The sequence below is a fragment of the Haliotis asinina genome, chromosome 6, assembly GCF_037392515.1.
Source record: "Haliotis asinina isolate JCU_RB_2024 chromosome 6, JCU_Hal_asi_v2, whole genome shotgun sequence".
NCBI classification, from domain to species: domain Eukaryota; kingdom Metazoa; phylum Mollusca; class Gastropoda; order Lepetellida; family Haliotidae; genus Haliotis; species Haliotis asinina.
Window position 1 is genome coordinate 57,857,206 of NC_090285.1, and position 13,562 is coordinate 57,870,767.

General features: G+C 40.7%; 1 protein-coding gene and 1 long non-coding RNA gene across 2 annotated transcripts in view; one reads left to right on the forward strand and one right to left on the reverse strand.

Moving 5' to 3' along the window:
* The window catches only part of LOC137287355 (cilia and flagella-associated protein 47-like), a 69,274-nt gene that overhangs the window by 36,132 nt on the left and 19,580 nt on the right, over positions 1 to 13,562 (forward strand). The window contains exons 39-45 of the mRNA XM_067819610.1: positions 2,905 to 3,021; positions 4,423 to 4,557; positions 5,345 to 5,608; positions 9,263 to 9,545; positions 10,650 to 10,907; positions 11,782 to 11,921; positions 13,182 to 13,304. Of these exons, the coding sequence (XP_067675711.1) occupies positions 2,905 to 3,021; positions 4,423 to 4,557; positions 5,345 to 5,608; positions 9,263 to 9,545; positions 10,650 to 10,907; positions 11,782 to 11,921; positions 13,182 to 13,304 (1,320 nt within the window). The remainder of the gene's footprint in view (positions 1 to 2,904; positions 3,022 to 4,422; positions 4,558 to 5,344; positions 5,609 to 9,262; positions 9,546 to 10,649; positions 10,908 to 11,781; positions 11,922 to 13,181; positions 13,305 to 13,562) is intronic.
* On the reverse strand, positions 2,460 to 7,963 carry LOC137287356 (uncharacterized). Its single transcript, XR_010957026.1, has 3 exons — positions 7,846 to 7,963; positions 5,331 to 5,552; positions 2,460 to 4,588 (listed from the first exon to the last, which is right to left on the reverse strand). It is a non-coding gene; the product is annotated as an uncharacterized lncRNA (long non-coding RNA).

Sequence of the window (13,562 nt, forward strand, 5' to 3'; positions counted from 1 at the left end):
TCACCTGCGGTGGTGGACAGAAGTTGAGAATTTGTCCAAGGGGATCCCCTTAGAGACCCCAACATCTTCCCTATAGATTCAGATAGACGCTTCCCTCACAGGCTGGGGGTGCGTCATGGGTGTGTTCGAGAGCTTTGTGGAGTAAGTGCGGGGTCAGGTGGTCTGTTTGGAGATGGACAACCAGACCACCATGACGTATATCCTGAAGCAAGGCGGCACAGTGTCTCTGTCACTCCTTTAGGAGGCTTGGCAGTTTCTGCTTTGGTGTGATCAGTTCAACATACGGGTGTTACCTGTCTATCTCCCGGGCATAGACAGCGTTCACACAGATGTGCTCTCGCGACATATACTAGCCCCACATGAGTGGATGGTACATTGGGGGATATTTGGGATTATCTCCCAGCCGTTTGAGTCGTTCCAGGTAGATCTGTTTGCCTCTGGGGCAACGAACCAAATTCCTGTGTTTTGCTCCCGCATACTGGATTCAAGGGCAATAGCCAATGACGCCTTTCTGCTCGATTGGACAGACAGAGTTCTGTGGGCGTTCCCAACAGTTCCTCTGATCCCTCGAGTCCTCTCGCAGCTGGCTGCACAACCAGCTCGACTACATGTGCTCCTGGCGCCCCTTTGGTTGGCCCATAGCTGGTTTCTGGTAATCATCAGGTTTCTGGATCAGCCTTCTGTACTGTTATTCTTTTGACCAGACCTTCTATCCCAGAATGGAACGCCGCACCCGAATCCCAGGATTCAGTGGGTGGCCTGGCCGCTGTCTGGAATCGCCACCAAGCTAGAGGAATTCCTGCACCAGTTGCAGACACAATTCTGGCTTTGCGGAGGGATTCAACAAACGTTCAGTATGAGGATAAATGGGCCTGTTATGTTTTTGCAGATTTAGTATCTGAGTTCCTACAGGCTAGGTTGGAAGCCGGCCTAGCCATTTCAACAGTTAGGGGATACTCCACGGCAATTTCTGCCTTCCATATACCTGTTGACGGTACATTGTTAGGGCAGTACCCTCTAGTTCTGCGCTTTCTAGCAGGCGTGGACAGGATCAGTCCGGCTATCCAGTGGATTAGTCCCCCGTGAGACTATCGTTTTTGATTGGTTGTCTGGTCCTCTATTTCCCAACCTCTTGGCTGTTGACGTGGAAGTCTACTTTTCTTGTGCTGGTAACTTCTGGCAGACGGGTAGGTGACATACATGCTATGTCTGCTAACCCCGGGTTGACTGTTTTCCACAAAGAGAGAGTGAGAATCAGATTGCCAGATACTTACCATCCTAAGAGAGGTAGCTCCTTTCATGTAACGGTGCCTATTGAGCTCCCTGCTTTCACGCAGCCTTCACTGCCCGGTACCTCTCTTCGACATGCTCACGTCTTAGATGTCCGTAAGACCCTTAAGGCTTATATCAAATGAACAAAGGACATTCGGAATAATGATCAGTTGTTATGCTGCTATGGTGATGGTAAGGCTGGCCTTCTGGCGAACAAGCAGACCATCTCTAGGTGGCTTGTCTCTGCCATTTGTATGGGATACACCTCCAAAGGTTGTACATCCCCTGAAGGTTTGAAGGCTCATTCGGTTAGGGCTGTGGTGACATCTAAGGCATATGGGGCAGCCCTGCCCATTGAGGAGATCTGTATTGAACCGGCCGAGCACGTTCATCCGTCATTACCAGTTGGACAGACTATCCAGAGAGCGTGCTCGGTTTGGCCAGTCAGTTCTCATCAGTGGGCAGTGCTTGAACTCCCTAGCTGATCGAGCCTCGCAATTGATAAGAGATCATTGACGATGTAGCTGAAGCAATTAGACTGGTGGTGGTTTTTAACATATACTTTCCATCTTTTATCCTGATGGTGGGCTCTTTTATGGTGGTGGTATTTTTGGTCTGGACTGTTTCAAGACTTCCCTAGCACCTTGGCAGTTGCCAGAGAGAGAGTTCTCTGAATTGTATCAGTCGCCTGTCCTGGCTCCCGTTTTGTATAAGAAAAACAAGGGGGGGAGCAAAATGGCACCCAATGTCAATATCTTGAGATATTATCAGGTTATTTAGACCATCTTATGTACTGGCCCAGGTCCACACCCCGCTGTGAGGCAATTATGGTCACATGACCAGGTAAGTATTATTCCTTGTTACTTACTGTCCTTAGTAAAGGCTATGATTTTGTGTCAGGTTTAAAGGCAGATAGAATGCCTCTCCCTTAGATCAGTCTTTTGGAGTCTGTCTAATAGTACCCCAAGGAGGAACTCTATGAAAAAGAATCAAACAAACCTGTAGAGGTTGCAGATTCTTTGAATAGAATCCTCATTGGGCTACGCCCACCCGCCTCCCCACATTCTGTCTGTATTTGTTACAGAACGGAAGTGTTTGGTTTGAGGCTATAGCTTTGGAGCTACCTGCTCTTGGCTGTCACGTGTCCAGGGGGCCTGGTAGGGGTGGTCTCACAAGACAAAAAAACGTTTTTGTTTTGTACATATTTTTTATTCAAAATATGGTGACAACTGTCGCAAGAATTAAAAGAACATTTTAATGGTTATAAGTACCCCAAGGAGGACTCTATTTAAAGAATCTGCAACCTCTACAGGTTTGTTCGAATTTATGTTACAGTATTCCTGCTATCACTGAACATTCCAGTGTAAGGCCTGAATGTCTGATGTTTGTGTCAGGAGTGAGTAATTATGGTTTTACGCCACTTTTAGCAATATTCCAGCAATGTCACAGTGAGGGACACCAGGAATGGGCCTCACACATTGTACCCGGATGTGGAATCAAACCCTGTTCTTCAGCACACGCTTTACCCATAAGGCCACCCAATATTGCCTTTGTTTGTCATAACCTGGTGAATGTTTTGTGTTATTATGTGTTGTGGAATATTGCTTTCCATGCTGAATGTTTGTGTTCCAGATTGCAAGCCACCTGAAGGACATGTACACCCATCCCACCAACGCTGAGCAGTGCCTGCACAATGCTCTCAAGGTCGTGTCTGCCATGAGATATGCCGGGATTGATTATGATATACAGGTGAGGTGACCTCAGCATATGCTACATGTTTTGTTTCATCAGTAAGATCATTTAAACCGTGTCATGTTTTCGAGTCTGAGACTCATTTGATACTGATTCTTCATCCAAGTCTATCCTAATTTTTGTATGTCAACAATTAATAACTTTACAGACTGCTTATTCAATCATTAACACACCTGATCCCAGTTTCTCAAAACAAACTTAAGTCTGAGTTTTGACTTAAGGTAGAGTTTCTACTCAAATTTGAGAAAATACATTTCCCATAATGTACTGAAATTGATATTACACTCAAAAACAGAAAACAGTTTGTGTTTTTGTGAATATATTGCTGAAGTTGTTTGGGCTTTTTTTATTTTAAAAATGCAGTTGAGTGAAAATTTCATCTGTGTTCAAGTTGTCAAACTCAATTTGAAATTTGAGTAAAAACTTAAGTTTGTTTCAAGAAATCGGGACCACTCTGAAACTGAAGACAACAAAATCAAACTACAGGACATTGTTTGGAGCAATAACACAATGCATGAGCTACCACCTGCCATCAGTCAGTCAGGAAGCAGTATTGTTTGTGTGTTATGACAAAATTCTCTTTAGATTTATGGGAGCATACATACACAGATATGTTGGTTAAACTTATCATGTGGCATGAAATCCGTGACCTGTTACACAGTGTTTTGAAAGGTTACAGGACTCTAAGACCATTGTAAATTCCTGAGGCGCAGATCTCTTAATTTAGCTTATCTTTAAACAACAACATTCAACCTTCAGCAGAATGAGACACAAAACGTTTCACCATAATGTTTCCATAACGGCCATAAAGGGAGATAACTCAGGATGGCTGAGTTATGAGTTCACTTTATGACAAGTGAAATGTAGAAATATTCTATTTTTTAGATGTATTTATTGACACAAACACATAAGAAATAATGGCAACAATATTATTACTCTGTTTATGACCCACAATTGTATGTGTCACTCTAACATTTCAAAGCCATCAGCCGTTTGGCAGCTACATTCCATCTAAAGTCATATCATTCATACAACCCATGCAGTATGTCAGATTTGATAGGATGTACGGTTCGTACACCCTGGCAACTCCACCTACATGGTTTTGTATGCTTTGGCTATTGACCAAGCAGAGGTTGACAAGTTTATATTAAGGGTAATAAATTTATGTATATATCATTGTAACCGTTAGTGTCCAGAGTTGTTGTTTGACTAATTTTTTGTTTAGATTAATATAGTTTCTGAAATAACTGAATTTCACTGTACACGTATTTCACAGCATTCTGATACTGCAGAAGTACACAGATTATAGAAAGCATATTTGTTAATTATCAAAAATGTCTTCATTCTCCTGACCGTTATTTATGCGCAGATTGCTTGATACGTCTCTCCTGCTTCCAGGCCATCGACATCACAGACCCGAACCCCATCTCCCTGCTTCTGTTGAGTGTTCACCTGTACCAGCACCTCCCTCAGTACCTCCCCAAGTCCACAGTCGACTTCACTGGCAGTCTACACGCCACTGTCGCCAGACAGGTAAACAATGGGTCACAGTGTGTGCCAGTTACTGTAGCAGAAAAGATAGCATTGTCTTTTTAAAACACATATACTGAACAGCAAAGAAACACAATTTTTGAAAAAATGAAATGTCATAAGATTAAGCGCTCATGTTTTTTATTTAAAAATTTGACAAAAAAGTCAGATTTGAAATTCTTTTGCTGTTCAGTATATTTTGAATACTGTTTATGTTTGGAGATATGGTCAAAGGAGCTACCTGTCTTACAGACAAACGGTATTGATAAATGTTGCAGGTTGAGCTTTGTCTTTGTCATTAAATTAGCACTACAGCCAGCAATATTTGGCTATATGCTGACAGTCAAGAAATTGACATAATGAACAATGATCCGTGAAACACGGATTTGATGACATGCATCAACCAGGTCACCTAACCTGACCATGCAATATCTTTATTTTCCTTATGTTAAAACCATGCACTGCTCAAGTCTGGTTCTTACACTAGTTTGTCAACTGGAGTCATTTAACAAACAGTAGATGGTATGCGACTTACAGTTGATGAGTGAGCAATCATTGTAAATTTAACCACTCAAATGAAGAAGTGAAATGCAGAATTATGATATCAGTGTTTAGTTTGTACAGTGAGGACATTTAGATGAACTGATCTTATTTCCTCATAGATTAAGTTCATTTCTTAAAACGTGAAGTTTAAAATTCAAAGGTCTGCAATGCTTTGTAGGGAGTCATTTAAAGCAGATTTGTGTGTACTGGCATGTTACTGTGGGTGACCTTACCCTCTATTGTTCAGGTGAAGTTGAGCAATCCTAGTGGTAAGCCATTGGTGTACCAAGTACTGGTGGCAGGAAGAGATGCCCGCAACTTCCGTGTCCCAAAGGGGGATGTGATCACAGTTCCAGCCCGCAGCACCTACCCCATGGCTGTAGAGTTCACCAGCTGCTTCCTACGACCAGCTGAAGCTGTGCTGGTGTTGGTTGGACGCAGACAGGGGTCTGCAACTGCAACAACCTTGACCTTTAACCTTCGAACACAAATTGATAACATCACACCAAAGGTATGGTTATGTATGCTGCTGATATGTTTTAAATATGTTCCCTATACTGTCATATATAATCTGATTGCAGTATAAGCTGTTCATCTTCTCTATGCATATTTGATTGGTTTTCTCTAAATATTTGCCTGCTTCTGTTAATACTTTGAATACCTTATTTACCCATTCCTCATCTAGTCGTATTTTTATCTTATATCCAAACTTAGTGATCTTTTTAGTGAATAATGTGTGTTAATCATAACGCTAACACTGTCTTACTGAAAGTCTTGTCTATCTTAAATAGCATGCATGATACAAAACCATTGCCTCTGCTTACAGAACTCCAGCAACTGTGAGGTACATGGTTTGGTTTGGTAATGTTGTGGTTTGTTTGACTAACCCCCACTAATTGAGTGCTGTTGATGCTAAAATTCCTATTCTGAAATTGATTAACTGTTCTGATCCTTCATCTTTCTCAGGGTCCACTTGCACAAAATTTAACACTGACTTGCAGTAGTTGATGGTCGGAGAAAGTTTTGTGCATGTGGGCCTTGAAGTCTCACAAAGCTGTTGCAGCACAATCACTGGCTTAGGTAGATGTTAAGCTCTGGAAGCTGCGGCTATTTTAGTAGGCCAGTGACTGGTTTGCAAGATTATGGTTAAGTGATGCGGATCATGTGACATGACACATCAGTGCAGTATGCAATATATATGCAGGATTATCTGACCCTGTTTTAGCATTCTTCAATTTCCTTTCAGTTTTATACTGATTGTGCAATGTATCTTAATCTGTCTCACAGTCACTGACTCATGTTATTTTCCCTTCTGACCAGCCTTTTCTGCAGTTGCCTCAGTGAAGCAAGTCTTGATTTTGTCAGGTTCAGGTCTGAATTCCCCATCTTACCGCAGCTCCTTTCAATTTAAGAGAAATTATTTCTATTAAAACTATATATATTCATAGACTATGCCTTAGTCTGTTCCCTATTCAGAGGTCCTGAGGTTTCTGGTATTTAACTAAACATCATTGGTTAATATTATGGTTCAAAGATAAAAGTCACAAACAAGATAAAGTTACTTATTGATGCTGCCCTTCAATAATAGAGGTTTGCTGACAACTCAGCAACCATGGTAACACTGCTCATAGCAGTAGCATGCCCAGTCCCAAGCTTGTCTGTTTTAGGTCAGAAATGTAGACAATGGTGAAAACTAGGCTTTGATATAGTCTAGTGGTCACCCTTGCCTTGAGATGATGATATTTGTATAATAAATATATAAACCCTTCAGTGCTCCTCACATTATACCTAACAAATTTGTCTTTGTTTAACTCATCATACCTCATTTGGCACCAAAAGGACAAGATTACAAAAATGTTTCGATTTTTTAAATATATGTACATTGAGTTTGTTGTTGCCCCTGCTGACAGAGGTGGGCTTGAAGGTAAGTTGGACAGAATTTCCATTGTATGTGCTCTGGGCACAGTCACTCACTAGCCCTCTTCTCTGTTCTTGTTTCACTGGCTACCTTATTTGTCAGACTGGAATTGTGACAGTATCCAGCTCCAAGAACCATTGTCTCCTTGATGGGCTTTTTAACCAATTTTTACCACATGGTGCTGCAGTTCCCTGATAACTCATGTTTGTCACAAGTCCCCAGTTGCCATTACTGGGCACAATAGGTCCCTGATAACTCATGTTTGTCACAAGTCCCCCGTTGCCATTACTGGACACAATAGGTCCCTGATAACTCATGTTTGTCACAAGTCCCCCGTTGCCATTACTGGACACAATAGGTCCCTGATAACTCATGTTTGTCACAAGTCCCCCGTTGCCATGACTGGACACAATAGGTCCCTGATAACCCATAATTGTCATGTCCCCAGTTGCTATGACTGGGCACAACAGGTGCCCAGTAGCACTCTATTTTCATGTCCCCAGAAGCCACTACTGGACAAAATGGCCCCTGAGAACACATTACTGCCACTAGTCAAAAGTTGCCATGACTGTGCTCAAGCAAGCCATGCTAGTGTCACAAGTCCTCGGTCAATGTTACTGACTGTGGACTGACTGTGACTGTGGAGGTCACAGTGACTGAGCGGGCTAGGCAGCTGACTTTGTGTGCTGGTGATTATGTGTCTGACTCTGAGGATGTGGGTTCGAATCCTGGATGGAACTCAACCAAAAATTACCAGAATTTGTACTTTACTAAGAAAGTGAAATCCCAAATATGACATGTTACTGACTGCTTAGTGTGGATGTACTTACCTACAATCAATTATTTTCGTTCTAAAACTGTGAGCTTTCTGGATTGTCTGCACCAGATCACTATGACTGGACAATGAGACTTCTGTATTTATTCAGTGTGATGGTACTCAGGCTCTCCACTCAGTATAACCAGATAAGCAGCTGATATTGATTGTGTTACAGAACATGACATGCTTGATGTGCTGGAGGAGGGTGTGTCCTGCAGCAAGACACTCTAAAGCAATGCACTGACAGTACAGCCTCACTATTATTGTACAACATGCAATCTATGTTCATTCAAGTACTCTCAGCATGGCATGTGCACACAATATATAGCGAAATACATGTCTTTATCACATAGAAACAGTCAATGCACTGAAAGCATGCATAAAATGAAGCTGTTGTCTTGTTGAAAATAAGTATACTAGTTTGATGAATAGATCAGTGTTTATGATTTTTCTAACTGTTTTGTTAAGTAACCTTTCCCATATTGAATAAAGTTTTATGACACCAAAATAGTCATGAATTCTTATTAAAGTGAACAGATTTCATGACACTCCACATTTTTGTTTTCTTTATCCAGCTTTGTTATTTATCTAATGCTTTAAAATTAATGAAATGAAGTTGTGAGAATGTTTGCACAAACATGTATCTCAAAGATACTTGAATCCATCTGTTTTTGTCTAGAAGTGGATATAGAGAATTTCACTACAATGCCTTTTGATGTCAAATATACTGAGGGAAATAAATAAAGGACCACAGGAAAATTCAAGCGTTCCTTTAATGTTTTCCAGTTTTCATCTCCAGCTTTGAATAGTACTGTGGTAATGAGACCCGGAAAATAATAAAGCAGCTCTTGTATTTTCCTGTTATTCTCATTTGTTTATCTCAGTATATATCAAGAGTGAAAACACTGAGGCTTCTGGAGGAGTTTTAGTTATTTATTTAATTTTTATTCTTATTATTGGATATTTATATAGTGCACATATCCATGCAACTATTGCTTGCTCAAGGTGCTGTCTTTATTAAAGACTGTTAATCTATTTAAGATCACAATACAGGAGTAAAATTATATTTGCAATCTGATATCCCACTTCCAATTATTTTCAGTTTGTAATTTTTTCAGTTATGATCTGGAGTATACAAAATATGACTGTTCAGATGTAGTGGCTGAGTGGTTAGAGATGACAATTGATTGTGATGCAATTTCGCTGTGTCTTGTAGAACATAGATTAGAGGTTCCAGTTAGTGCCCAGCAAGCAGGCCATAACACTCGACATAGTGGTTCAAGTTTTGAAAGACTGAGTGGATTGTTACCCCTAACATCAATGACTGGATTATCTGACACAGACTCAGATATTTACAGACTGCTGTCATATATCTGCATATTAACCATCAACCAAAGACAGTTTGCTCTATTACCCTCTTTATATTACAGTCCACAGTGAAGGTAGAGTCTCCCTGTTATGAGCTAGAACGTATCTTGCTAGACGTCACCAACCCATTTGACGAAGGAGCCGAGTTCCGCATCATCCTTGTAGAAGCAAGCAATGATGCGGCATTGGACCCAAGCAAACCCACGGCCCTCATGAGACCCAAGGAAAAGAAAAAGAAGGTGATCAAGTCCAAGGTGAACCATGGACAGAAGCGACCTGACACACCTCCTTCTTCTCCTGCAGTTAAGCCTGGAGAGACTGCAGAGATCATTGATGGACAAAAAGGTTGGCTTGTGTCTTTGACTTGTATCATAACAACCTCCATGACAACTACCCAGTTCTAACCTAAACAGAATTTGATTCTACTATATATCTGCTGCTAATTAGTCCATAAAATGTTTCTCTTCGTAAAAATTCAGCAAGACATAACTACAAAGTTTATTCAAGAAAGCTGAAGTAACAGATACAGCAAGACAGAACTGCACAGTTTATTTGGTGATCTCCTTGAGATATGAACATTCTTGTTCTACCTGTTGATGTGTTACTGTTCCTGATGTTCTCCTTGATGTTTGTCTGTTCTTGTTCTGCCTATTGATGTGTTACTGTTCCTGATGTTCTCCTTGATGTATGTCTGTTCTTGTTCTTCCTATGGGTGTGATACTGTTCCTGATTTTATCCTTGGAGTGTGTCTGTTCTTGTTCTTCCTGATGTTCTCCTTGATATGTGTCTGTTCTTCTTCCCATTGATGTGTTACTGTTCTTGGTGATCTCCTTAATGTATGATTGTTCTTCTTCCTGTCAGTGTGTTACTGTTCTGTTTTTATCCTTGATGTGTGTCTGTTCTTGATCTTCCTGATGTTCTCCTTGAGACAAGTCTGTTCCTGTTTTTCCTATCAGCATGTTACTGTTTCTGGTGATCTCCTTGAGTTATGAATGTTCTTGTTCTTCCTATCAGTGTGTTACTGTTCCTGATTTTATCCTTAATGTGTGTCTGTTCTTGTTCTTCCTGATGTTCTCCCTGATATATGTCTGTTCTTCTTCCTTTTGGTGTGTTACTGTTCCAGGTGATCTTCTTGAGGTATATATGTTCATGTTCTTCCTATTAATTTGTTACTGTTCTTGATGTTCTCCTTGATGTATTTTTGTTCTTGTTTCCTATCGGGGTGTTACTGTTCCTGAAGTTCTCCTTGAGATATGAATGTTCTTGTTCTTCCTATTGGTGTGTTACTTTTTCTGATGTTCTCCTTGATGAACAGACATACATCAATTGTCTTCCTCAGTGTATGGGTGTGTGTTTCTCTAGTTGTCCTAGTTCCTGTGTTTTATAATCCTTGATGGATGTCTGTATATTCTTGCTGATATCCTAGCCAACTGGCTGTATGTGTTCCAGAAGGATCCTCCTCATCCCTCAGTGCTTTCTTCAGCCCCATGAAGACAGTATATCTGGAGCCACATGCAACAGCAGAAGTCGAAATTCAGTTCCTGCCATTTGCTGTAGGGGAACGTCAGTGTTCTGTCATTTTCCTCAATGAGACTGTTGGGGAGTTCCTGTACTCCATTGAAGCCAAGGCCAAGCTGCCTCTCCCCTCCATCCTGCCTTTTGTCCCCTCCAACCACAGCGTCCGCATCAGCAGTGCTGCTGCAGCAGGTATGTACTGTACAACATTGTTTTCACCGTCAAGTGTTCGAGTCAAGTCAATGTTATAATGATATTTGTGGTCAGGGTTCCTTAAGTCAAAGTTCATGACTTTGGCAGAAATACTGCCAATTAAAATTTATGTGTGAAATATTTTGTGAATTCACCCCCTAAACAGGGAATGGAAGGACTGCAATAAAAGCTGTGAGTCACAGTGTGGGATAGTGAGTCATTGTGAGTAATGTGTCAGGACAATGAGTATTTGTCTCTCTTGTCCCCACTTGGGGGTATAGCAACAGGCAGTAAACTTGAACAAAGTACTGTGACTATGTGTCCCAGCACAGCCAGCTGTGAATGGGAACCTGATCATAAGGATGGGAAAGCCACCATATGACTTTGTGCACCTAGTGGCTGTAAGAGTTGTTATCCCCAGGGAGTTGAGATTGATAATACAATGTACCATTGGGATACCAGCTCCCTGAACATGTACTAGTTGCATGGATGTGTATGCTATATAAATATCCTATAATAATAATAATGTGTCCATGTTTAGGACACATTTGTACTGAGAGAGTGCACACTTTCACCCATCTCACTCTGTTGGTCAGCAGTGTCTGATCAGCCTGCAACCTTTAGAGTTAGCAACTTTGACCACTAGTAAATAGCTAATAATCATGTATGAAATATCATTAAAATCTACTGGAAATGAATGTTGTAAGTTGTAAGCCTATATTAAACTACCTGAGTTAGTATTGTCTTGGTGCTACAATCACTTTGCAGAACAGGCATGAGTTGAAGGTAGTTGACTCAAAGTTTGTGCCACAGAGAGCCTTTACGAACACACTGCCAGTCCCATTATTACTGTTAAACATTTTGGTGACTGCAGGTTCTGGACGAGGTATGTTTGGCGGAGATGACCGGGTGATATACTGGAAGTGTGAGGCAGGGCAGACATTGAAGGAGAACCTGCTGATCCCTGTCACCAACATGTCCAAGGAGAGAAGTCTCACACTTGCTGCCCAACAGGTAAGACCTTCTCTCCACCATCACTTACCATTTCATTCTCATGGTGATACCTGGTTTTCTTGGGTGAATGCACATTGTACAGGGTTGGAATTAACTGAAACACTTCTAGCAGGGAAAAGACAGCATACCTTTGTAAGGTCATAACCATGAAAAGTGTTGGTTTCTTACCCTGTTGTTCTGGTAACATAAAGTTTTCTTATTAACAAATGTTGTTGTGAAATTAACTCATACTGTAGTCATGGTTACATATATTGTTGTCATGGTAACAGTATTCTTGCAGGTAGAGTTCATTCAAAATGGTTTCACTACATTAAAGTTGAGCTTTTCACCATAGTGTTGAACTGTAGCACATCACCTGATCATGCATGGTTGCCTAGCAACAAGAAGCACTGTTTACCACTGCACCACTAACAACTCCATGCTGCATCAGTAATTCTTGTATTTGTCTGTTAGGATATAGACATTTTGGAATAAAGTTTCTGGAAGTCATATCATTTTCTTAGTACATATTACGTAATGGAAAATTGTGCATTTTGTAGAGATGTACTGAAAAGCATTAAAGATATTCAGATCCTCAGTACTGAGACCTTATAGACATTTGTCAACAGCATGTGGTAAAGTGTAACATACCTTCAGATAACAGTGGTGAACTTTACGTGAGTACTGGAAATAACTCTTTTATCAAGTCAAAAAGTAAAATCCAGATCATCTTGAATTACATGTCTGAATTCAGTGAATATTTTCATCTTCATCTTGGAGATAGGCAGAAGTATAATGAAAATGAATTATTCTGTAATTTTGTTCTATTTTGCATCAACTTTACTGGCTCTGTTGATTTTGTAATAAAATCTGAATAGAATACAGAACAAGTGCTATTGGATTGAATTTCATCAAATAAGTCAACAGCTGTATTTCATGAGACTGTTCTATATGTTTGCGGGGTGGGGGTGAGGGGCGATTATCCATTTAAGAATGATTATTAAGTTTAAACTAAAGTTTTGTCTGAATGTGGTTTTAGTTCCATTTTGTTGCACCAGTCTAGTAAGGCATTACGAAAGGTATATCTAGGGATTGGTTATATGCAGGTGCTCCTGTAGAAGTCAAAACACAGGTTATTATCTGTATTGGAAGTGTGATCAGTTGTTAAGTGTTACACCTACATTTACCAGCCCCAGTACCAGGAATATATTGTATCCTGTTATCTGAAGTATCATCTGATCAGTCATGGAGTTGGGAGTAACCAGTTTGTTTTTCCACCAGCACATGTCAGACGTGGAGTTGCAACGCCGTCACGTGACCAACACGTTGATGAGTTGTAGCGTGACCGCCAAGACAGTCAAGAAGTTGTCCACTAACCCAGTCTCTGCTGTCCAACAAGCTAAGGTAGATGTGGTTGTTGATGTTGAGGTATAATCTGTGTGGACCAATGAATTGCAGTCTAACTCAATAACTAATAAACAGATAATACTGAATGAAAGAGAGGGACAGTCAGGTGTATGTGAAGCTCTGGCTCACCCGACTGTTCATCTCTTTGCATTCCTCTTAACCAATACTGAACTGTGTAAATATTCAAATGATAGTTTGTTAAACAACCTTTATATTTTTGGGACAGAAATTCTGCAAAAACATCACAGAGTAGCC